This window comes from Corvus kubaryi, unplaced genomic scaffold (assembly GCF_017639235.1).
Source record: "Corvus kubaryi isolate FWS band 111438036 unplaced genomic scaffold, C.kubaryi_AGA036_p1.0 split1-37355, whole genome shotgun sequence".
NCBI classification, from domain to species: Eukaryota; Metazoa; Chordata; class Aves; order Passeriformes; family Corvidae; genus Corvus; species Corvus kubaryi.
In genome coordinates, this window is record NW_024582078.1 from 3,334,774 (window position 1) to 3,358,762 (window position 23,989).

General features: G+C 53.8%; 3 protein-coding genes across 7 annotated transcripts; all 3 read left to right on the forward strand.

The window, feature by feature from the left end:
• The first annotated feature begins 776 nt into the window (after positions 1-776).
• LOC121657651 (C4b-binding protein alpha chain-like) lies at positions 777-9,541 on the forward strand. Its single transcript, XM_042013579.1, has 14 exons — positions 777-884; positions 1,593-1,738; positions 2,221-2,412; positions 2,987-3,086; positions 3,619-3,704; positions 4,101-4,313; positions 4,798-4,980; positions 5,543-5,731; positions 6,148-6,345; positions 7,015-7,197; positions 7,655-7,843; positions 8,082-8,261; positions 8,387-8,556; positions 8,699-9,541. Exons 2-14 carry the CDS (start codon positions 1,651-1,653, stop codon positions 8,852-8,854), a joined length of 2,127 nt encoding a protein of 708 aa, XP_041869513.1. The 5' UTR covers positions 777-884; positions 1,593-1,650; the 3' UTR covers positions 8,855-9,541.
• A 403-nt stretch (positions 9,542-9,944) lies between these two features.
• Positions 9,945-16,281, forward strand: LOC121657667 (complement receptor type 2-like). 2 transcript variants are annotated; one of them, XM_042013626.1, is made up of 8 exons: positions 9,946-10,096; positions 11,546-11,725; positions 12,279-12,458; positions 12,915-13,097; positions 13,601-13,789; positions 14,061-14,240; positions 14,916-15,115; positions 15,432-16,281. In XM_042013626.1, exons 1-8 carry the CDS (start codon positions 10,024-10,026, stop codon positions 15,582-15,584), a joined length of 1,338 nt encoding a protein of 445 aa, XP_041869560.1. In that variant the 5' UTR covers positions 9,946-10,023; the 3' UTR covers positions 15,585-16,281. The 2 variants fall into 2 exon arrangements, with proteins under 2 accessions (XP_041869562.1, XP_041869560.1); XM_042013628.1 differs by lacking the exons at positions 14,916-15,115; positions 15,432-16,281 and adding an exon at positions 14,308-14,369 and having other exon boundaries at positions 9,945-10,096.
• A 94-nt stretch (positions 16,282-16,375) lies between these two features.
• Positions 16,376-23,931, forward strand: LOC121657679 (complement decay-accelerating factor-like). Of its 4 annotated transcripts, none has more exons than XM_042013656.1 (11): positions 17,150-17,515; positions 17,755-17,943; positions 18,372-18,563; positions 19,203-19,303; positions 20,930-21,012; positions 21,513-21,707; positions 22,157-22,216; positions 22,328-22,456; positions 22,556-22,732; positions 23,053-23,148; positions 23,563-23,931. In XM_042013656.1, the coding sequence occupies exons 4-10, from the start codon at positions 19,245-19,247 to the stop codon at positions 23,130-23,132; spliced, it is 783 nt and encodes a 260-aa protein (XP_041869590.1). In that variant the 5' UTR covers positions 17,150-17,515; positions 17,755-17,943; positions 18,372-18,563; positions 19,203-19,244; the 3' UTR covers positions 23,133-23,148; positions 23,563-23,931. The 4 variants fall into 4 exon arrangements, with proteins under 4 accessions (XP_041869592.1, XP_041869590.1, XP_041869589.1 ...); XM_042013655.1 differs by having other exon boundaries at positions 17,154-17,515; positions 23,560-23,931; XM_042013657.1 differs by lacking the exons at positions 17,150-17,515; positions 17,755-17,943 and having other exon boundaries at positions 17,954-18,563; positions 23,560-23,931.
• Positions 23,932-23,989: the final 58 nt, after the last annotated feature.

Sequence of the window (23,989 nt, forward strand, 5' to 3'; positions counted from 1 at the left end):
CTCTGTTCTTTTCCATTGTTTGCTCTAACTCTCCACCAGGTGCTGGTTTCCTGAGGTGGTGGGGAATTCGGGGAAGTCTCTGGGATGTGCTTAGAGGAAGAGGGGCTGCAGGGGTGGGCAGCTGTCCCTGGGTTTGGGAATTGGAGTCAAAAAGGGCGAATCTCAAACCCTACTGCTGTTCCCCTTCTCTCCTCAGTTTTAAGGATGTTTTTATTGGAGCTTCTAGAGTTCAGAATTCCAGGGTTTCCATGGAACTGAGCTTTAAGGTCCCTTCCAACCAAACCCTTCTGGACCTCTCCAGTGTTCAGCTCCAAGTGATGCTCCCAGGGACCTCTGGTGCTGCTGAGCTCCAGCTGCTGCTGCTTTAATGGGATTAAGTGGAGCTGGCTGAAGAAACCCCTTTTTGCATGCTGGCCAAGGGGTTCTGAGGTCAGAGGGGATGAACTCTTGGTGGCATGCCCTGGGGTGAAGCAGCTCTGCTGAGGACACCCCACAGTGTGCCCGAGCTCCCTGTGCTGGTGCTGCCCAGTGAAGCAGCTCAGCGAGGATTATCTCAAAGACTTGGCACCTCCACACATGAAAACCAAACAATTTCAACATCTGCCTGGGTTGCACTCGGTTTTGTAGAGTTTTGTTCTGTGGGTGGAATAAACTCCTTCCTTCTTGCTCGGGAGGAGTTAATGATTTATGGGTCAACGGGCCAGCTCTGCTTTCTGCAGAATTGGAGCTTCTCGCCATGGGGCCATATCTGAGCGTGTGGGCGTTTCCAAACTCCTCCTTTGGCTGGGGCTGGAGCCCGAGGGGCTGGAGGAGAGCAGTCCCTGTTTCATCCTGCAAGTGCTGGACACGCCGGGGCTCTCCATCTGCTGCCTCCACAGCTCCAGGTAAGACAATTCCCAGCCCTGCAGCTCCGAGTGCTGCTCTTGGGACCTGGGTTGGAGCTTCTGTGCGACTCCAGCAGGCACGAAGGGCAGTAAATGAAACCAGATTAAACCAGGAGGTGTGACAAGGGTCGGAAGAAAGGCAGAGGAGTGAAACAGCCATGGGGAGTGTTGGGTTTAGGGCAGGGAGCAGTGAGGGGGACCCTCATTTCCAGGAGGAAAGCAGGCACGTGGAGCTTTCAGAGCTTTGGGAGGGTTCGGGCTCATGATGTCCCTGGATAACACAGAGAGGGCTCTTACTGATCCCTAGGGGTGCCAGGTGAGTGCAAATTGCCCTTAAATTCCATTTTGTAAAGCAATTTGATTTGATTTGTCAGCTTTACTGCTTGACTCAGGTAATACTGTTTGCACAGAACTGATGGAACTTTTTGCTTAGATGCCTCTCTCTCCCTCAGGGTAATTCATTGTTAGGGGACTGAACTGGTGACTCCAGCAGGATTTCATCTGACTAGGAATTTACTTCCAAGAGATTTATTACTAAAGTGTTTTACCCCTAAGTTTCCAGAAAAGAAATTCACCTCCTGCTCCTGCTCCTGCTCCCCTCCTGGGACTGTAGGAAGTGCTCAGGGGTGGAGAAATGAGACCTGGGCAGATGAGCTGTGCTTGCCCTGAGTATAAATACCCCTAAATACCCTTCTGCTGTCTTCACAGACGTTGGCCCAGGAAAAGAATGTGGTAACATCTGTGGGATCTCCAGGCAGGAATAAACATGTCAGCCCTGGAGCTGAGGAGGCAGAGGAATTGTGCTGCTGTCCTTGGGTCACTCCTCACTGCCGCTCTCATTGTGACTGTCCACAGTAAGTGAATGAGTCCATCAGGATAAACGAAGGTCCCCTGAAGGAAAACCTTCTCCAGGGCTTTACAAGACTTGGATCCTTCTCTTTTCCTCATTGCCTTTGCCTTTCAAGGATGCTGTAAATCTCTGTGATCAGAATCCATCTTCCTTTGCCCTTTTTTCCCTTTCTGTGGGAAGCAGATACAAAACTATTTCAGCTGAAAAAGTGCAATAATCTATACTAAATAGAGAGAAGAAATGCTTAATCTGTATTTTGTGTCCAGCCCTCGAATCTGCTGGGTGAGGTGTGAGGAGCGGGACTGGAGGGGTGAAGCTCCTCCCGATCCCTGCCAGCCGCAGCCATCCCCAGCCACAGGCTGCACTTCTCCTCTTTGCTTCTGGCTTTGAGGAGTCTGTGGGCCACTGAGGGTCCTCCCCTGGACCTCCAGAGTGAATCCAGCCTGGAACCCCCCTGCACGTGTCTGATGGGGTCCGTGTCCGCAGGTCGCTGCCCTGCCCCGCCGCGCTCCCCGTCGGCAGAGCCCAAGGAGCAGTTCCAGGGCATTCATCTGTTCCCCTACGGCTACAGGATGGAATTCGTCTGCCGGCCGGGCTTTGTGAGAAATGCTCGCACTGGAAACACCCTGATCTGTGGAGTGAACGGCATGTGGAGTGGGCCAAGTGACATCTGCATAGGTGAGTGTGGTTTGGGTGGGCTTGGTGTCCCTGCTCCCGCGGGAGGGGTCCCTGCCCTCGGGTTGGACAAGATGAGCTTTAAGGTCCCTTCCAACCCAAACCATTCTGTGGTTCTGTGGCTTTTATTCTTGTCTGCTGATGCTGTCAGCTCCTTTGGTTGGAGCAGGATCCAAAGGGAGCCCTGGGATGGTGACAATGAGTGACCTGATGGAAAGCACCGGGTTTGTTCCTCTGGGTGCTGGCGGTGATGGCAGGAGCTGCAATCAGCTCTGGTGCTGGCTGTGCTTCACTGCGGACTCAAAGCATGTCCTTCTGCTCAGGCATTTTGAACTCTTGGGTCTAACAAAGCACTTGACCTTTAGCTGGGAAGAGGTGCTGTCGCGGGTCACTGCAAACCCCAGAGGCAGCAGCTCACGAGGCAGGCCCGGCCAGCATCGTGAATCATGGAATAACTTTGGGTTGGAGGGAAGATCTGGAGGTCTCTGATCCATCCCCTGGCTCAGAACTGGGGGAGTCTTTGGCTTTCCTGCCAAGAAGCTGAGCTGGGAGCTGACTGGAGCCCTGTTGTCCCCAGCCAAGGCGTGCACCTACCCGGGGGAGCCGGCCAACGGCAGACTGGTCCTGGCCGAAAGCTTCGCTTTTGGCTCCAAAGTGAACTTCAGCTGCAACACTGGGTAAGCCAGGAGCACCTGGGCCACAGGGCTTCTTCCCCTCCAGCCATTTTCCCCCAAGTTTTCCCCCTCAAGAGGACAGCCTGTGCTGTCAGAGCCTCCCCCATGGAGGTAATTGCAGACCCTGACTGAAATACCTTTTAAGCTTTCCTTTGGGAGCTTTAAGACTGGCTGTGAGTGTCTTAATCTCCTGCTTTGAGGCAGTTCTTCCCAAACTCAGGTTCACCCTCCTGGCTCTTTCCAAACCATTCCCAAAGTTTCAGTGTCTTTTTGAAGGAAAGACATGAATACTGAGCTCAGAGCTGTGAGCAGTTGATAAAGTAGATGCTTTTCCCTAGGAACGTGTCCTTTTTTTTTAAATTTAAAAAATGCTTTTGTCAAAAGGCAGCGTGTCCTCGAGAAAATGACACTGCTGGCCAATTTCTGATCTGCTGGAATTCTGACAAAGGAGCCCAAACCTTCCTGGTGGTGATGTCATGGGTAACACTTCAGGACTGAGTTTGTGGAGAAATTCCCTGTCCCCTGTCTCACGCAGGTACAGACTGATTGGACACTCTGAGATTGAATGTGTGGTTAGAAACGGGATTCTTACATGGAACAGAGATATCCCCACCTGTCAGGGTAAGCAGAGTGCCTTAATTATCTATTCTTTCAGCATCTGGGATGTGACTGGGGCTGGATAAAGAAGCTGTTGTGTTGCTCTGGTGAGGATTTTGGTGTCTCAGTGCACAGTGGAGCCTGGAAAGATATTTTTAATCTGTGCTTCCCTTCCTGCAGAAATGTTCATTCACTCTCTGGGAGCGATGCAGCTGCTTTTGAGCCCGGGATATCCCAAACCCCCTCGGTGCCCAGTCCGAGCTCAGGGCTGGTGTGCAGCTCCTCAAGACCTGCCCTTGATTTCTGACCCTTCTGCCACCCCCTGTTTCCACTTTTTTCTGGCCAGATCTTTGGTTTGAAATGAATTAAATTTTTTTCTCTTCTTCTTCCTTTCCATGCTCATCTTCCCTCCTTCCACAGCGATTCCCTGTGCACCCCCTCCAGAGATAGAGAATGGGCAGCACAGTGGGATTGACAAGGATGATTTTGTGTACGGGGAATCTGTCACCTACCGGTGCCACAGCCCCAGGAGGGGGCAGAGACCTTTCTCGCTGGTGGGAGAGGCCTCGATTTTCTGCACAACCAGGGATAACCTGAATGGTGTGTGGAGCGGCCCAGCTCCGGAATGCAAAGGTGAGCTGCTCCCACGTCCCAGCACCAGCCCCTGCACTGCTCCTGCTCTGCTGTTTCCGCCCTTGGAACCTCCTCTGCTTTGTCCTGCTGCAGTTGAATCACCCATTGCAGATGGGACCCTCTGAGTTTGGTAGTTGTGACAGGAATTAGGGTCTCCCCTCACGGTCACCGCATCAGCAGGGACGTGGGACTGGGATTTTACTGTGCTCACAGGGCAGGTGATCCATCTCACAGAACACCTGCAAAGAATTCCCAGACCTGCTGGGGTACCTGCTGCTCCCTTCCCCCTGTTCTCTTCATGCTTTGCCTTAAAAGCCGCTGCTGTGACCTGGAGCGAGGTGAACAAACCCACCCCGTCACCCTGCTGGGTGGCCTGGCCGTTTCCAGCCTTTTTGGTGGCAGAAGGCGATGGGGACGTTTTCAACACCCTCATCTCCCCTCTGGAGCCTGACTGCCGATTCCCTGCGTGCTTTCCCTGGCACAGTGGTGACCTGCAAGCAGCCCAGAGTGGAGAACGGGAAGCTGCTGAGTGGGTACCGGCCCGACTACGCCTTCGGGGACACGGTGGTGTTCGACTGCGACTTCCGCTACAGCCTCAGCGGCAGCGGTGCCTCCACCTGCAGGGACAGCGACCTCTGGGAGCCCCCCCTGCCCCTCTGCCAGCGCAGTGAGTGTGCAGGGACAGTGGCCCCTGAGACCCACCCCTGCTCGGAGAGTATGGACCTGATTGGAAATTAGACGTTGTTACAGCAGTGAAAATTGCCATGCAGTCCGGAATCACACAGTCATGGAATGGGTGGGGTTGGAAGGGACCTTGGAGCTGATCTTATTCCACCCCTTGCCGTGGGTAGGGACACCTCCCACTGTCCCAGGTTGCTCCAGCCTGGCCTGGGATGCTTCCAGGGATGGGGCGGCCACAGCTTCTCTGGGCATCACCCTCACAGGGAAGAATTTCTTCCCAATATCTGATCTAAACCCAACCTCCTTCTTTTTAAGGCCCTTACCCCTTTTCCTGTCACCCTTGTGAGAAGTCTCTCTTCTGGAGAAGAAAAAAAAAAAATAATTATGTCTTCATTTGTCTGCCCTGCATTCCCTCTTTACCCTCCCCAAACTCGGATGGTTCAGTGCATCCCACCATGAAAAATGCAAGCCCACGGTTTTTACCCAAATTCCCTCCATGCCAAGCCCCGTGATGCACCACTGTCCCTAAACTGGTGTCTCACCCCCAGGCAGCTGCGATGACCCCCCCGATGTGAGGAATGCTGTGAAGGCCAGGCTGGCTGGGAACCTGTTCCCTGTGGACACCGTGGTCACCTACGAGTGCCAGCAGGGCCACCAGTTCAGCGCGGGGGAAACCACCCGCAACGTCACCTGCCTGCCGGATTTTGGGTGGAGTGCAGCCCCACCTCCGTGTGAGAGTGAGTGCCCTGTGACCTGCCAGAATGTGGGAAGGAGCTGCACGTGGCGTGGGGACTGCCTGGGGGACAGGGGATGCTCCGGGGGCCCAGCTTGGCCTTTGCTGAGTCTGGAATTCCTTTGATTTATTCCCCAGCCGCAGCGTTTTCTTTGCTTTATTTGCCAGCTCTGCTTTCCAGTCCCTTGAGCCTCTGGAAAAATCCGTTTTGGTGTTGAGGGTGCCTTGTTCTACCCAAGGGGAGGGTGCACCACAAACATTCCACCCTCCAGGAAAGCCCAGGGATGGTTTTGGGGCGGATTTAATGTCGTGATGTGTCTGTGTCCTACAAGGCATCTGTCCTTGTCTTTACAACAAACCTCCTGTCACCCCGCTGGCCTTGCCACACTTTCACCCTTGCTGATGTTTGGCATTTCCCAGGAATTCTTTGCCCAGATCCACACATCCCAAATGGAAAGCCCATGCACCCATGGCACGTGAAAGAGGTTTATGAGTACGGGGACAGGCTGGAGGTGGAGTGCAGTGAAGGATTTGCTTTCAAGAGCCATGGCAGCAGCATCACCCTCCGCTGTACCCATGACGGCAGCTGGGACCCAGCAGTACCAGAGTGCATTCCAGGTGGGACAGAGTGGAGGGGTGATGGTGCTAGAAGCCATGGAGAGTTTTTCCCCACTCCAGGTGGCCCCAGATCTACTTCTCCTGGGTTAACTTGGAATGTACAGGCAGCAAAAATCCCAATGGGCCATTGTATTGCCCCATGGAAAAAGGGCAGGGTTTTGGCAGGGCGGAGCTGGTGTCCGGAGGAGTGCACAAAGTGTGTTGGAAGCTTCTAGAGGCTTGGGAGGTTCCTGAGAAGCCTGGGAGACATTTACCCAGCTGGAAGGGAGTGTGGTTTGTGTTTGGGGCTGCTTTGCTGACACGAGGCTGGGGAGCAGAGGATGTTCCCAACGCATTTTCCCTCCCAGCAGAAAATGCAATAGCATGAATTACTGACACTGCTCCAGCTCCTGACCCAGCAATGGGGCACTACAGCAATATCCACAAAAGCTCAGGAGAACCTTGCCAGGAGGGAAAAACCTGCTCCACCTCCCAGGGCAGCCAGCATTAGAGCATGGACAATTCCCTGTGCTGACCCTTTAGGGTTACAGAGGAGCCTGAGCCCTGCACCTGCGTGATGGTCACTTTTCTTCCCAGAGTTCAGATTTGTTGGGAGCTCTTCTCCACAGAAAGCGTGACTGGAGTCCCATCTGGAAACACACAACATCCTTTATTTTCCATTATTTCTAGAACCACATTGCCCAAAGCCTGACATCCCTCATGGGAAAGAGGTTTACAATCGCAGGAGTGGCTACACAGTGGGGGCCCAGGTGAGGCTGGAGTGTGACGAGGGCTACGCCCTCCGGGGCTCGGAGTCCATCACCTGTGGGGCCGATCTGAGCTGGGAGCCTGAGCTGCCCTTTTGTGACAAAGGTACGTGTGATGCACAGGGACAAGGGATCTCCTGCCTCGGTGCTGAGGAGCAGCACCAGTGGGTGATCTGCCTGCAGCACCTGGGGACAGGAGCTGAGCCAGGTGTCCTCTCCCTGGAGGTGGAATCAGAATCGTTAAGGTTGGAAAATACCTCCAACATCATCAGGCCCAGGCTTTGACTGAAGGCCACCATGCCCTAACCCACAGCCCCCAGTGCCACATCCGTGTGTTTCTTGAACGCTTCCAGGAGCAGGGAGTCCACTACTGGAAATATCCCAGTATTTCTGGAGCCCTGAGCTGGTGTAAGAGGCCAGAATCCAGGCAGTAGCTTCTTGTGAATTTGCCTCACACCAACCACGAAGGGAACTTTGTACTGGGTGCCCAGAAATGATTTTGATTCTCACCTGAAGATGATAACTGCACATTTCTTTCCTTATCACCTCCCTTTATTCTGCAGTCTGTGAGCCGCCTCCACAAATCTCCTTCGGGCAGCACTCTGGCAGAAGGGACAGGGTGTTCCCCTACGGCACCAACGTGACCTACAGATGTGCAGAGGGGCTGTCCCTCGTGGGGGACGAGTCCATCTACTGCACCTCGGACGATGGGAAGAACCTGGCGTGGAGTGGACCTGCCCCGGAGTGCAGGGGTGAGTGTGGGATCAGGTTAAGCCCTGCTCCAGGAGCTCCAAACCCGGAGTGGATGATCCAGTGCAGCTCCTGTGTGACACCAGGACGCCTCAGGGTGTCCTCGAGGGCTGCTGCAGGTGGCTGAGGGTCAGCTATTGCATTTGAGTACAAAGCTGCTGCAGAGAGTGGCAGCAGGAGCAGCTCTGCCCCAGTTCCTCTGTCCCCAGAGCCCACTCCCAGCTCTGCTCTGTCCCGCAGTGGTTCGGTGCCCCAGGCCCGTGGTGGAGAGGGGAAGGATGACCCCGCAGAGGTTCACCTTTCCCTACGGGCTGCTCCTGCACTTCTCCTGTGACGAGGGCTTCAGGCTGCGCGGCGCTGCCCAGAGCCGCTGCCGGGCCGATGGCACCTGGGACCCTCCCGTGCCCACCTGCCAACCAGGTGAGTGCCAGCCCCGCCTGCACAGCCCGGGGGCTGCTCTGCTGGCTCACAGGGGGAGTTTGCAGGGTGTTTCCTCCTCCATCTCCTCCCATTATTTGACTTTTTGTGTGCATTTCCCCTTTCAGTTCAGTGCTCCAGGCTCCCAAGGCAGGAGGATGCTGTGGTTCACTTCAACAAGCTCTGGTATGAGGTGAATGAAACCGTGTCCTTCACCTGCAAACGTGATGGGCATTTAGGGACACTTTCAAAAACCACCTGCTCAGCTGATGGCACCTGGACACCACCCCCCACATGTGTAAGTACCACCAGCTGCCCCATTTTTCCTGTTTCTTGCCCCATTTACAGCCTGGAATAGCTTTGCTCCAGCTTCACGGGGGCGGTTGCTTTGTCACCCTGCACTGGAGTCTCACCCTGCCTTTGCTTTTGTTCTTTTGAAGAAGAAGCATAATACCTGTGAGAGGATTCTGCAAAACAAAGCAGCTTTCCAGTGTGGGATCCCTCTGTCAGACCTGAAAACGCTGCTGGAAGTCCAGAAGCTCTACCTGGAGATCCAGAAACTTGAAAAGGAGCTAAAAATCCCCACCTACAGCTGACTGGCGGCACTGGGATTGTAAGAACCATTCCCTGGGTGTTGAATCATGATCTAACTGAGGATTTTTTATTACTTTGTAATTTGTGCTAATGCTAAAGCAGCCAGGACAGAATTTAGCAATTGGCCACAGATCTGGTCACACGAGGAGTCAAAGTGACTTGTGAGTCACCTTTCAGAGCTCACCAGGTTAAGTTTGTAGATCACCTCATGCCTTTTAAAGCTTCACATTTAGATCTGTTTGCTGCACTGGCAGTGCACAGCTGGGAAGGAACTGAGTGGAAGGAGAATTTTTGTGGTACAAACAGGAACGTGGTGACAGCCACTCACCTCCCAGCTGCTGCACCTCTCCAGTCTCTCCCAGTGCTGCCCAGTTCACCCACGCTGCACTCACTAGTGAGAACAACCCCTGCACTGCCTAGTTACTTTTCTTGTGGCCAAGAAAACCTCAAAGCCTCTCTTCTAGCAAAGCAAAAACGCCAGGTTTCCTTCCCAAGCAGGATGGATGGATCCACAGCAGGGCCACATCTCCGTGCATGCACCAAGGACAAATCAAAATGTACAGAAAGAAAGAAAATGGCTGATTTTTAATTTTTTTTTCCTGCAACATCCAGTGAAAGGGAAGCACTGTGTGGGCCACGTGTCTTGTGATGGGACCAGGGATTACAATAAACCTGCAATTGTAACGGCAGCTCTGTCTGGGTTTCAATAATCCATCCCATCCCTCGTAAAGGGAAGCATTTATATAATATATATGAAGTATATATAATATATACAGTGTATATAATAAATATTGCTTGATGAGGTGCTGTTCCATGAGCTTAGGGGGGTGTGGGGGGTGTTTTCACAGCAGCCTGAGCCCCCAGCCCGCCTGCCCTGGGGGTAAATGTGCTTCACACACGTGGCCAGGCTGCTGCAGAGCTCTTTTAGCTGTAAAACGCCTTCGCTCCCTGTGTGCCCAGCAGGGCAGGGGCAGAGCAGCCTCCCCTGCCATGCCCATCCCTGCTGGGGAGCTCAGGGTGGTCAGCGCTGCCCAGGGCAGGTCAGCAGGGCTGGGGGTGGTGTCAGTGGCGTGTCTGGCCTGTCCCCAACTTCCCACTGCTGCTTCCCCTTCCCTGGCAGGCTCTCGGGGGAGAGGATCTCTCCTTCCCAGGGCAGCTCCCATCCCGCACCATGCCCGGGCTCCTCGGGCTGGGGCAGCTCCTGGCATTGGTGATTCTCGTGCTGCAGCCCACGGGGACTCTGGGTGAGTGTCCTCCCCTCCCTCCTCGGCTTCTCGGCTTCTGGGGCTCTGCTTTCCTTTCACGAGGGCTTTGGGAAGAGCTCATAGAGCCTTGCAGTGCCTGAAGGGGCTCCTTGAAGGCTGGAGAGGGGCTTTTCACCAGGAATGGAGTGACAGGGAAAGGGGGAATGGGTTTAAAGTGAAGAAGGGAAGGTTTAGATTGGGTGTTAGGAAGGAATTGTTCCCTGGGAGGGTGGGCAGGCCCTGGCACAGGGTGCCCAGAGAAGCTGTGGCTGCCCCTGGATCCCTGGCAGTGCCCAAGGCCAGGCTGGACGGAGCTTGGAGCACCCTGGGATGGTGGAAGGTGTCCCTGCCCGTGGCAGGGGTGGCACTGGATGGGCTTTAAGGTCCCTTCCATTCCGAGTTTAATCAGTCATGATTCTCTGATTGATTCTGTGATGCCCAGGCTGATGCCTCAGCCCTGGGGCACCCTCCAGAGCTGCCCAAGGCAGCAGGGGCATTGCCGGGCATCCCCCAGGCTGACCTGAGAACTGGAGAAGTGCAAATCTGCTGAGCAATGAATGTCTCTGGGAAGGGGAATAAGCAGCAGTTTCTGTCTGGAAGTTGGGGGTTCAGTTAAAACCAAACCTTGCGAGGAACTTCCCCAGCCCATCCCACCACCTCCCTGCACCAGCACCGCCTGTGCACACTGGTTTTATTCTTAATGTTTATTGCTTTTACTTCCTGATGCTTCTCCATCCATTCCCCAAAGCCAAACATTACTAACGAGGTGCCAGTAATTAATCTGGGGCCTGGAGGAGACACGTACAGGATATTTTCCATGGGGATGGCACCAAAGGCAGCATCGCTGGCACTGCCCGGGCACGGTGCGGGTGTGGGATGCTGCTGCACCTGGATGTGAGCCAGGATGTCCTAACATGTTTTTAACTCTGCCTTGGTGACCTGCCAGCACTGCCAGGCATGAAGAAATCCCAGTTAGAGCTGCTGGAGTTTCGTTTTCTCTGCTATTTGTGATAAGCCCCAAATATTTCTCATGGGAGACATGGAAAGAGGAGGTTTTTTTGGGGACATCAGTGATGTGCAGGTGTGGCAGAGGTTATGCAGTTGTTGTAGAGCCTCTGTTTTTTGTAAAGCTGGAGGGGGCTGCTGTACCCTGGAGTCACCCACATGAGTGTGCAGGTGAGTTGTCTGTGCCCTGCCTGAGCAAGGGCTCCAAGGGAAGGGCAGAAAAGGTGTTTGATTGTGTGGGAAGGAAACCCTACAGGTTTGGGGTCCTACCGGTGGCTCCTCAGGATGTTTATGAACCCCCAAACCCTCTGCCTCAATCCCTGCAGTCCTTAAACAGCTTTGTCTCCTCTCACCCCCCAGACAGAGCTGCCGTGACTCTTGGTCACCGTGGTGGGATTGTGTAAGGACACCCCTGAAAATCCCCTTTCTTTTGGTGATCCCCAGAGGCTCAGTGTCCCATCCCTTCCATTGCAAACGGGCAGCTGAGATCTGCAGAGAACTTCACCTATGGCAGCACGGCCACGCTGGAGTGTGACCCCGGCTTCACGGCGCTGGGCACCAGCACCACGGCGCGGTGCACGTTCAACGGCAGGTGGTACCCACGGGTGCCCTCCTGCGTCCCAGGTACGCTCAGATTCCCTCTCCCGACCTTTGCCAGGTGCAATCGGCTGCTCCCATTTCCCCAAAAGCACCTGGAGTGGGGCTTGGAGGGTGGCCATCACCAGGAGCGGTGCTGGCTGGCAGGATTCCCCCTGGGATCGCCCTGGGAAGCGTGGCAGGGCTGTCCCCTCCTGCAGGGTGCACCCACGAGGTACAAAAGTGCAGAGAATAAAGATTCCCCCTCAGTTCACATCCTCTGGTGAATTTTCCCCTTTGTTTTTCCCTTTCCCTTCACCCCACACACCCCACAGCCACGCTCAGGGGTGCTGCTGTCCCTCACTTATTTTTGGGGTTTTCCACCAAGGGAAAGCTCCCAGTGCTGAGGGTCTGTGCTGTCCCCTGCTCTGGCATGGGGCAGTGCTGAGGGTCTGTGCTGTCCCCTGCCCTGGCATGGGGCAGTGCTGAGGGTCTGTGCTGTCCCCTGTTCTGGCATGGGGCAGTGCTGAGGGTCTGTGCTGTCCCCTGCCCTGGCATGGGGCAGTGCTGAGGGTCTGTGCTGTCCCCTGCTCTGGCTCAGGGCAGTGTTCCCACCCTCCCGCTGTGGAGCACGCCGACGTCCAGCACCGGCACGAATTCCTCGTTGGGACCACGCTGACCTACTCCTGCAGAGTCGGGTTCTCTCTGATCCCTGGAGTGTCCCCAGCAACCACCTGCCTTCAAAACTTCACGTGGTCCTCGGTCCCAAGGCTCTGCCAGAGTGAGTACCACACTTCCTTTGCTTTGCCAACAAAGCATCGATTTGATGACACCGTTCTCAAACCCCTGCTCGTGCTGCTGGGCCAGCAGGGCTTTGTTGAGAAGCTTTGGCTCTCCCTGGCAATAACTTCGCTGCTCAAAGGGTGGCGTGGCTGGAAAGGAAAAGCTGCAGCTCCCCCTGGTTATTTGGCCGCTCAGACAAGGATTCAGGGATGCAGCCGTGACATGCCATCCCCTCAGCACAATTTATAGCTGATCACAGGGCGCTCACATCCTTCTGCCTTCCAAGAGGAATGGTTGTTAATCTGTAATTACCACCCCTGAGCCTGCCAGCTCTGGTTAGAGGTGTCTGGCAGCGCTATCAGGCTGCCTGGCAGCTTTGCTGGGTCAGTGAAGCACCACTGCTGGGAGTCCCTCTGCGCAAATCTCTCCTCTCTGGTGCTGCTGTTCCCCTCAGAGGTGCAGTGTCCCACCCCGGTCATCCCCCACGGGAGAGAGGCCAGCCCCAGGAGAGAGGGATACACCTTTGGGCAGCAGGTGGAATTCCGGTGTGACCACGGCTACGTGCTCATGGGCAGCGAGAGGGTCCAGTGCCTGTCCGACGGGATGTGGAGACCCCCCGTGCCCTACTGTGACAGGGGTGAGTGGGAACAGCAGGAGCTGGGGGAATTCCATCCGTGGGGAGGGACAGCAGGGAGAAAATTGTGTGAGGAGTGAGGAGGAGGTGCCCGAGGCACAGCACCAAAGGGCTGTAGCATTTCCATCTTCTACCAAAATTGATTAAACGCGTTGATTAATGGGACTTGCAGCTGTTTCTCAGAGGACCCTTCAAGGGGTTTATGATACTCACCATTCCCTGACCTTGTTTAGGATCGTTTCTCATGGAAAAGAGGAGGGGATAAGGAAGGGGAAGGGGCTGAAGGGGAGGGCACAGATGCTGCAGTGCTGGGGCCATGCTGGGGGTTGGGTTCAGACTGGGAACACTGGCAGGGCCAGGGCCAAAGCTGGCCAGAGGCAAGGAGGACTGTGGGGAGAGCAGCATTTGGCATGAACATCGAGAACCAGCCTCTCCTGTTACCTCCCTGCATTCTGCCTCCCTCATGGAATGAGGAAAACCTGACTTTTTCCTTTCCCCTCACCCAGTCTGCGATGCCCCTCCCAAAATCACCAACGGGCAGCACTCTGGCATGGGGGTTAAGCAGTTCCCCTATGGCTCTGAAGTCAAGTACAGCTGTTCAGAGGGGCTGTCCCTCATCGGGGACGAATCCATCCACTGCACCTCCGAGGATGGGGAGAACCTGGCATGGAGCAGACCTGCCCCAGAGTGCAGGGGTGAGTGGTTAGACCTGTGTGGGGTCGGGGTATGGGGTCAGGCCCTGGGCGCAGTGCTAGCACTCAGCTCAATGGGTTAAAGCCAGCAGGGCTGCCAGGAGGTGCTGCTTCCTCCACAGGAGGGGGAATGATCCATTTGGAAGTGACAGACTCTGGTTCTCCCAGCTGGAGGCCATCAGGGGGTCGGGAGGAGCAGCTCTGCCCAGGTCCCCACTGTCCCTGGGGCAGGGCAGCAGCCAGACCCCACTGCCAGCTCTGCTCTGTCCCGCAGTGGTTCGGTGCCCCAGGCCCGTGGTGGAGAGGGGAAGGATGACCCCGCAGAGGTTCACCTTTCCCTACGGGCTGCTCCTGCACTTCTCCTGTGACGAGGGCTTCAGGCTGCGCGGCGCTGCCCAGAGCCGCTGCCGGGCCGATGGCACCTGGGACCCTCCCGTGCCCACCTGCCAACCAGGTGAGTGAGCGTTTCCTCCTCCATCTCCTCCCATTCCTTGATTTTTTAATGTGCATTTCCCTTTCAGTTCAGTGTCCCAAACCCCCACGGCAGGAGGATGCAGGGATTCACTAACCAACTGTGGTATGGGGTGAATGAAACCGTGTCCTTCTACTGCAAACGTGGTTGGCATTTAGGGGTGCTCCCAAAATCTCCCTGCTGGGGCAGAGCAGAGGGCTTGGGGTGCAGCACTGCCCGGCTCTGTCTGTCCTCGAGGCTCCCTGAGTCCTTCCCCTCTTTGCAGAAGAAACAACCTTCCCAAGTCTGATGTTTTCCAGGTAATAGTTGAGTTTTTATTGACAGCTGTGTGTAAAGGAGGCTCTAAGACAGGTCAGGAGTTCCTGGACTTTCCCTTCCTTCCCTTCTTGCCAAATGTCCACCCCCATCGTGGGGGTGCCTGAGCTGAGATGCTGCCAGAAAACAGCAAATCCAGAACAAATTCACAGCACCTCTCAGGGGCTGCTCTGACCTCACCCTCTTGAAGAGAAGTATTTTTCCTTTAGCATTTGATTTCACAGCTCCACAGATTTAAGCTCCTCTGCACCTGCTCAGCCTTCCCGAACCTCCCAGGTTTTTTCTGCCCCCATGGCACTGACCCCTGGCTGAGCTGCCTTCTAATGTGGGTTTTCCTTTCAGTTGTGTGTCCACAACCACGAATTCCCTATGGAAGGCTGAAAAGCCCTTTGGGTGGCAGAAAGTGGTACCAGACCAACGAGACTGTCACTTTTGAGTGCCTTCACGGGTACCAGTTTTCAGACAATGGAATGATGCCATTGGGAGACACTGGGACCACCACGTGCTTGCCTGATGGCAGCTGGACACCGCTGCCCAAGTGTGTGAGTACCACAGAATTACAGAATGGTTTGGGTTCGGGAGGACCTTAAAGATCATCCAGTTCCACCCCTGCCATGGTTCAACCTTTCCAGTGCTCAGAGCCCCAGGTTGCTGAGCCTGGCTGAGCCCCTGGTGGATGCTGCCTGATTTCTAACATGAAAACCGCTCAAACTTCTCAAAAGCTTTTCATTTCTGGTCCTAAGGAGGATGCAGCCCCTGTTGGGACAGGGCAGCCGTGGAGCTGAGGGGTGGGTGGCTCTCCCTCTGCTCCAGTCCATTCTTACAGGCTTTTCTGGCATTTGTTTTCCTGTTTAACAGATCGAAGAAGGTGATGCTGATGTGTGTCAAGAGGTTCATTACACGAAAGCGACCTTTGAATGTGGTGTGCCTGTAGAAGAAGTGAAAACTCTGATGGAAATACAGAAACTGTTCCTGGAGATTAAAAAACTAGAGCTGGAACTAAAAAACTGAAACAAAACTGGACCCCTGTAACCCTCATGTTTCCTTCGGTGAACTCACAGTTTGTGCAGTCGCAGCATCTCTAAGAAGGCTCTGGGTGATTTTATGGTTTATGTTTGCATGCCTGGAGCCAGAAAAATACTCACCAGTGCATGGGAGGCTGTGCTACATGCCAGAGCACAGAGTGGGTTTTGCTCTAACCTGCAAGCTTGATTTCCTCTTTAACTAATAAATTGTTTCACATTTCATATTAGGAGACATAGAAAGAGATTAAATTTAGCTTTTTAAAGTCACTGCCTTAACTGTGGTAAGCTGAGACTAATGGGAGCGGAGCCCAGAGAAGCTGAGTCCGGAGATTGGCTCTGAAGGTTCTGCTGGGGTTTGTGTACATTTGCACCCTGCTGGAAACAGCGGTGCAGTAAGTGTTTAACCTCCTGGTTTCCTGCTCATCCAGCTCCTGATTTCTGTTTGTCTGGCTAAGGGCAGTGCATGGGAAGTGCATTTCTAAAGGCTGCTGTTGCCCCATCCCTGGATTTAAAACAGGGCACAGGTTCCTGGCCTCGCCAAACATCTGAGTTGGTCTCATCCTCCACATCCCTATTTCTGGTGAGCAAATGCTGAGAATAGATGTTGGAATTCAACCAGTTGTAAGTGCAGAGAATCAGGCAGCAAATCCCCGTTCCTCAATAAATGCTGATCAGATCCTGTGGCTCTGCTGTAGTGCTTATTCCCGGGGATTTATCCAGGGGGGGAATTGTGATCTGTCATGTTGGCTGTAAATGGGGCAGATTTCCAGCATGATCCAGTGCTGGTTCTGGGGGAAAGCTGAGCCCTGGCAGCTGGGTGAGTCCTGGGGTGCTCGGGGAGCTGCATCAGCCCAGGCTGGGTGGGAGAAGGAGGAGCCTTCACCTCCTGCACGAGCATCGCTGCCAGATGTGTGTTTTAGAAGTTACTGAAATCGCTTTACTTGTTACCAGAGCCTAAACAACAGCCAGGGAAGAGGTGGTGTCTCTAATTTGGCACAGAAAGGCGCTTGGGGATGCATCCTGTGCTTCTCCACCCCCAGGTGAGGAGCTCTGCCATGAGAAGAGATCCCTGCTCTCCAGTGCTCTCTGACCACCAGACAAGCAGGGCTGCACCCTCTCAGTGTGACACCTCGGTCCCCTCCACCCTGAGCTTACCTGGGACTGCAGACAGGGGTTTTTTCCTCCCTGTGCAAGGCTTGGCACCCACAAGTGTGGGTAAAAGCTGGGTGTTGCATCCTGGGTGTATCTGAGGGTGTTTGAGCAGCCCTGGCTGATGTCACACGGGACTTGTCACAGGGTTAATCAGGACACAGATACGCTGCTCACACCCGTTCCTCATTACTAATGAGTCAGGCAATAAACAAAAAGGAAAATGCTTTTCTTTGCTTCACTGACTCTGTTGATCTGTGGTGTAATACCTGCCAGCAAATAACTGAGGAGGTGTTTTCCTACCCTGGACACAGCCTGGGGCGGGAACGGAGTCCTTCCTCCTCTGGGAACATAGTTTTGGAAAAACTCTGCTGGTCAGTGCTCACTGCCAGCCTCAGGACAAATAAAAGGCTTGAGCCTGATGGGGCAGGAGGACCAGCAGGCTCTCCCCGAGCCTGTGAGTGACAGCTGTCCCCACCCCGGTTGCTCTCCGTGTTCCTGACGGAGATTTCAGCTCTGTGTGTGTTCTGGGAAGGTTTCCACGCTCCGGAGGCTTGGTGGAGCCTGCTGCAGAGCATCTCCTCCCAGCTCTGCACTCAGCCCTTGGCAGCAGCGGTGCTCAGCAGAGGAGCACAGGAACTGCTGCAATGAGGGCTGGAGCACCAGCATGGGGGGGACACCCAGACCCCCCGACCTGCGGGGCTGCCTCTGGTCACCCTCTGCTGCTCCTGGCCGTGCTGGGGCTCCTCAGCATTCCTGTGGCTCGTGGTGAGTACGGGGCCGTGGGAAGGACCAGAGACACCTGCCTGGATCCCACCTGGCTGCTCAGCGGCTGGGTGATGCCAGCCCCAAGCCTGGGGACCAACCCATGGCTCGGTGCTGTCAGATCCAGCCCTGGCTGGGGCTTTCCCCACAGGGGACACCTGGGCCATCCCAACCACCCTCCTGGGGCGGGGAAGGGGCCAGGGCAGGGGGTCCTCACCTGAGGAGGTGTTCTCCTGCCACAGGTGACTGTGGGCCCCCTCCTGCCATGACCCACTCCAGGCCATCCAGCGATGAGCACCCCAGCAGCTTCCCGGTGGGGTCCAGGGTGACGTTCACCTGCGCCGAGGGCGCCCGCAAGATCCCGGGGCTGCCGGACACCACGGAATGCCTGCCCGGCAACCTCTGGTCCAGGCTGCTGGACCCCTGCGGCCGTAAATACCCTCCTTTCTCTGAAACACAGCCCCGGGTCGACATCCCTGTCCCTCCTGGGGCTGCGCTGCGCTGGCACCGTCCCTGTCCCGAGGGACAAACCCCAAACCCGCTGTCCTGTGCCGCTGCCCCTCGGAGCCGCTGGTGGCCGCGGGGGCTGGGAGAGGGGTCAGTCGGGGGGTGGAGCTGGGGTCCTGTGCCCCCCCAGCCTGTGCATGTGCTCCCCATGTCCTACTAACCCCTTCCCCGGGCTCCTAACGCCGCTCCATCCCCGCTTTGGTGCCTGCAGCAGTTTGGCAGCCTGGTAAGGAACCCAAATTAACCTGCCATGAGCACCAGGAGCTTTCCAGAAGCATTCCCGTGATCCCAGGGTGTGTTTGGCACGCTCCTGGTGGGCAGCTCTTTCAGGTCGGCTTTCCTGGGCCGCCAGGGAGCTGCGCTGCCCCGACCAGGCTGAGGTTTGCTGCCCTGTCCAAGGAGGATGAGAGGAGGAATTTCTTCCCTGTGGGGACCAACGTGAGCTACGTCTGCCGGCCCGGCTACGAGAACACCTCGGAGAGCTCCCCCTCCAGCACTTGCCTCGAGAACCTGGCGTGGTCAGAAGCTGCTGAGCTGTGCAGGAGTGAGTATTTCTGCTCCACCCCATGCCCCAAAAAAGCAGCCTTGGCTGCTCCCAACCTGCATCCCAAAATGCAGCCTGGTTGTCATCATCCCAACAGCCCCATTAGCACAAAGCTGGGTGGATATTCCTTGTCATCCCTATTCAAGACTGAACAGCAGAACTATCAGTGATGTTCTTTCTTTATTTTTCTGCTGGCATAAACAGATGTGGTTTGATTTTCATGTTAGGGAATGTTTGGTTGGACTCGATGAGCTTACAGGTCTTTTCCAACCTTTTCACAATCCTAAAGGCGTTTTCACTGGGACGTGGCACATGCAGGGGACAAATCCCAATCTGCTATTCTAGCACTGAACTTCAAAATGAGGGCAAAGCATCCTCTTGGTGACCCCCATGGAATATTAAGACTGGTGATGTGACAGGAAAATTTTTTCACAGTCAAGCACCTTCTTCCTAATCCACTGAGATGGAAACACCTCTGTGAGTGTGGAGCCTTTTGGGATCCCCACCTTCCCCTGCAGCTGAGTCTCGCTCCTGCCAGCCCGGCTGTGACGCCCATGGACTAAAATGCTTTGGAACCTTTGGGAATAACCCTCTAAGCCTGTGTCTGATGCCTCATTCAGCCTTCTTTGTGTCCCCCAGGGAGGTCCTGCGGCGCCCCCGGAGCACCGCCCGGGGGGGAGGATGGGGCCCCTCACGGACCTGCAGCTGGGAGCGCGGGTGGATGTGTTCTGTGAGGATGGGTGAGTGCTGGGCACTGCCACGGCGGGGCGGGGCTGGGACACAGCTGCAGAGTGGCACACAGCTGGAGGGAGGGGACCAGGGTCAGGATTCACCTTTTCCTTCAAGTGCCACCCAGAGCAGCTTTAAGTGTCCATTCCCAGCAGCACCAGCTGGTTGCACTCTCAGCTGATAACTCTAGACTTCAACACGAGTTATTTAAAATATTTCAGCGTAAGATAGTTGAGAGGTATTGAATAAAAAGAGTTACATGGGGATGTTTAAAATCCAGTTAAGTTCAGCTGGAAAAGTGCAGTGAAGCACAGTTTCCATCAGTCAGGAGCTGACTCATGGCTGCTGCCTGCTTTCAATCAGGGCCCAAATGCAGTGGACTGAGCTGAAATGTCAAGTTCTTGCTACTCCAGCCAGTGTTCCTCCCTCCCAAGCAGGATGCACCTGGCATCATCTGGCTTGTGCTGCCCAGCTCCAGACATAGCAGAGGGGTTTGTTCTCTCCCTCAGGATGTAATTAAAGAAAATGACAGCATGTCCCACCCTTCTTGAGAGAAAGGGGTTGAGAGAAACTTTGGAAATCCACAGCAGGGTGGAGGGATGATGTTGCTCATGTAATTTAGATCAGATAATTTCCATCATGTCCAGATGCTGAGGGCTTTAGCACAGGAGGGTAATTCAGAGATGGGGAAGGTGTCAGAACAAGATCCACGAGCTTCCAGCAAGCCAATGCAGAAACCACTTTAATTAGATGTGGATCGATCCCTGTTGCCCCTCACTGGTTCCTGCTGTACATGAAGGATGTATCTGAATCCCAGAATCCCAGACTGGTTTGGGTCGGAAGAGAGTTTAAACCTCATCCAGTGCCATGCCCTGCCATGGGCAGGGACACCTTCCACTAGCCCAGGTGGCTCCAAGCCCCATCCAACCTGGCCTTGGACACTGCCAGGGATGGGAAGTCCACAGGATCTCTGGGGAAAGCACCTTATCAGCTGAGAAAGTGCCCCTACAATGTGCAGGTGTTTGATTTTCTGGCAAAACTTCAGCAAAACAGCTGCACCTGACACCCCAAAGCAGGTGTTGGGCAGGAGGTGGCACTGGGGGACACTGGGGACCCTGCCCTGCCCCACCAGCACCGAGGGGTTTGGCAGATCCAGTTCCGTGACCCCAGCGAGCAGCAGCCAGGGCTGAGCCCCAGCCTTTGGAGGTGCTGTGTGTGCTCGGCGGGGAGCTGCACCCTCGTCACCTCGTCCTGGAGGTGACAGCGGCGTGGGAAAGGCCCTGGATGGAGGCAGAATGAATCAACCCCAGCACTGCTGGGCTGGGAAACCGGCAGGGACGGAGTCTCTGATTCAGCAAATCCGTGTGGGAATCCACACCTCAGCTCGGCGCTGTCTGGCATTCCCGGAGAGCTGTGCCAGCCCCAGCTTCTCCCATTCCTGCCGTGGAAAATGCCGAGTCAGAGCAGAGAATCGCCTAAAATAGATTAACACAGATCCTGGAAGGAGTTCTGCTGGTAACCAGCAGTGTCAGCATCACCGCTGGCTTTACACTCCTGATCCTACTCATGCTGGGGGTGGGTGGGAAATATTCACAGATTTTGGATAGTTACACTGAATTTTTCCTCGTGTATTTTAGGTACAAAGTAGTTGGGAATAATTTCATCCGGTGCCAGCTGAAAGGAAACGATGTTGAATGGAGCGAACTTCCAACTTGTGAATGTGAGATTCATCTTTAATTGTGAGATTAAACCTTTTTACTTCACTCCAGCAGACCCTGCATCCCCATGACCAGTCTGAACCTCTCTTTGGATTGTTTCTGCTGATATTCTGTGGCTGATCTGTCTCTAACACTGCAGCTGAGAAAGGCCCATTCTGCTGCTGACACAGTTTCAGAAGTTTTGTTCCCACAAAATCAACATTTTTGTCATGACTGAAGGCGATGGGGTGAGATTTCCAGGAATCTTGAGTCAGGGCATGGCAAGCTGCTGTTTATTTGTTGGGGCCATGTTGTGGGAGGGAGAAAGGTGTGAGAAGAGAAACACTTCAGGGACAAACAAGAGAGAATTGAGACAGGCAGCAGTGCTTTACCCATCTAGTGCTGGTTACCCACCTTCACTGTCCAAAGTTTATCTCCAGGAACCTTAGCTAGACTCAAACATTTAGTATTTTTATTAAAACCGAAGCTTTTAGCACACATACATTGTCCCTCTCTCCTGCAGTAATTACCTGCCCTCCACCTCCTCCAATCAGCCACGGGAGACACGACAGGGAAGGTATTGAAATGTTTGCTTTTAACTCCACGGTGACCTACAGCTGTGACCCCAACTTCCAGCTGGTCGGGAATGGGAGCATCCGTTGTACGAGCAGGGACAAAACCAGTGGAGCCTGGAGCGGAGCCGCGCCCCAGTGCAAAGGTGGTTTCATCATATCATTCATATTATTTATTATTATTCATTATTTATTGCTATTGAATATTGAATAGTGAATATTGAATATTGAATACTGAATATTGAGTATTGAGTATTTAGTATTTAATATTTAATGTTTAATATTGTATATTGTATGTTGTATGTTGTAGATTTGTAGATTTGTAGATTTGTAAATTTGTAAATTTGTGTATTTAATATTGAATATTGAATATTTATATAGTTATATATTTACTATTTATATATTTAGTATTTCTTATTAATTCAGTATTTAGGATGAATCAGCTTAAAATACTGTGGTTATGAGGTGCAGGAGGTGTCAAATGTCACTTGTAAGGAAATTTTAAAGGGGGAAAAGGCAGTGCTGGAGCAAGGACGGAGCGGTCTCTGCAAGGAAGGCAGAGTGCCCCGAGCAATGCTCACTCTTTGTCCCCCAGAGAAAAGCTCAGCTGTCAGACTCGGAGCACAAGACATGGAGAGGACAGCTCCTCCCAAAAGTGAGTTGAAATGACTCGACATTGAATCAAGTCCCATTTATTTTTCTCCTCTATCACATTTCTACGAAAGGCCACCCGATGAAGCTCACCCCGTGAATTTCCTTTTCTCAGGTCCGCAGGGAAATGGAATCCAGCCCTCTAAGAAAACTTCCATGTGGGAGATGAAGCTCAGCCTCTATCAAAAGGCGCTCCAAAATACCATTTCCTTCTCCCAGTCTTCCTCTTTCTTCAGGAAACCAGGTCAGTCCTGGAGGGATGATGACATCAGTGGCACTTCCTGCTTACTCCCAGCCCTAAAAACCAGAGTTTTCTTTTTTTCCCCCCATATTTCTGTTTCAGTGAGCAGGAGCTGGGCTGCCTCAGAGTTCAGATTTGTTCTACCTTTGTACAAATCCCCAAAATCCTATTTTGGGACCAGCAAAGGATTCATGTGTCCTCCAAAGTACATGGGGATCCTCCCCCAACCCAGCTGCTTTCAAAACTTGAAATGGTCCAAAGCTGCATCATTTCATGGAAGTGAGTGGGGTTTTTGTCATGTTCTGTTCTCCGTAAGTTTTCTCTGTATGATTTATATTTTTTGCTGGTTGGGCATCTGGTTCACAACTCAGCTTTGGCTGCACTGACCTCCCATTCTAAAAAAGCTTTGCTTCATCTGAAATACATTTTAATTTATCAATTCTTCCTTGCCCTCACGTTATTACAGCTCTTTTTTTTTTTTTTAACTCAGTTTTTGGGCCTTTTGAAAAGCAAGAGATAACTTTGTACCACATAGCCCTGAGAGTGCCAGGGCTCCTGTCCTTGCTCTGAGGCGCTGATGCCAACCTTGTTCCACACAGGGAGGTCGTGGGTGGCCAGGAGGAGCTGGACACGGCGGAGGTGCTGCTCCTCCAGATTCCCCACCTGCTGCAAAGGATGATTCCATCCAGGAAAGGGTGAGTGTTGGCTCTGTGGGACGCGCTGGGAGCTGTAATTGCGTCATTGTAAGCAGGGCAACACCCGCTGGAGGGTCTCAGTGTCCAACCGGGGGATGGTGAGAAGTGTTTCTCTGGTGTCAGGGTCAAGCTGAGTTTGCCCATCCCTGGCTTTTGTCTCTTGGGTCAAAGTCAGAAAATCTTTAACTGTTCCTCATCTGTTCCAAAAGTGCCCCATGCAATGGTCACACTTATCAGGACTCTTACACTTTGCTCTGAGATAAAGGATGACCTCAGTCAGGTCTGTCCCACATATAAAAAGTAACTTTTTAATGGCGATGTTTTAGCATTCCAAGAAATCGATTGGAAGTTACTCCTGCAAGCATTGGCTGATTTCCATACTTGCTCCTCCCATCTGCATTTTTCTTACAGCAGTTGCCTTCCAGCACCGTGACTCCAGCTGTGATTCCTGCTCATCCCACCAGAGGCTGCATTGTCCCAGAAACCCTCAGACCTCCGGCAGAAGTTCCTCCGGGGCCCGGCTATGTCACGCCCAGCCTGATGCTGTGTTTCCAGGGCCGCAGGTTTTCTGCTCGCTGGCAACGCCACAGCAAACCCTAAATACAGCCCCAGCCTCCCTGGGGAGCTGAGCTGCTCCCGTAACTTCCCAGGAATTCCAGCCGTGGATCCAGCTGCCAGTGGGGCTGAAAAGCAAAGCACGGATTTCCCCGTCCTGCAGAGTTATGAGCTGACTTCTTTTAGGAAACCGTGGTACTCCGGTTATTAAATGGTTTGATCTTTGTATCCTGAGTGGTTTAAGCCCTTCCTTTAGGAAAAGCTTCTTGTATCAGCCCCAAAGTTC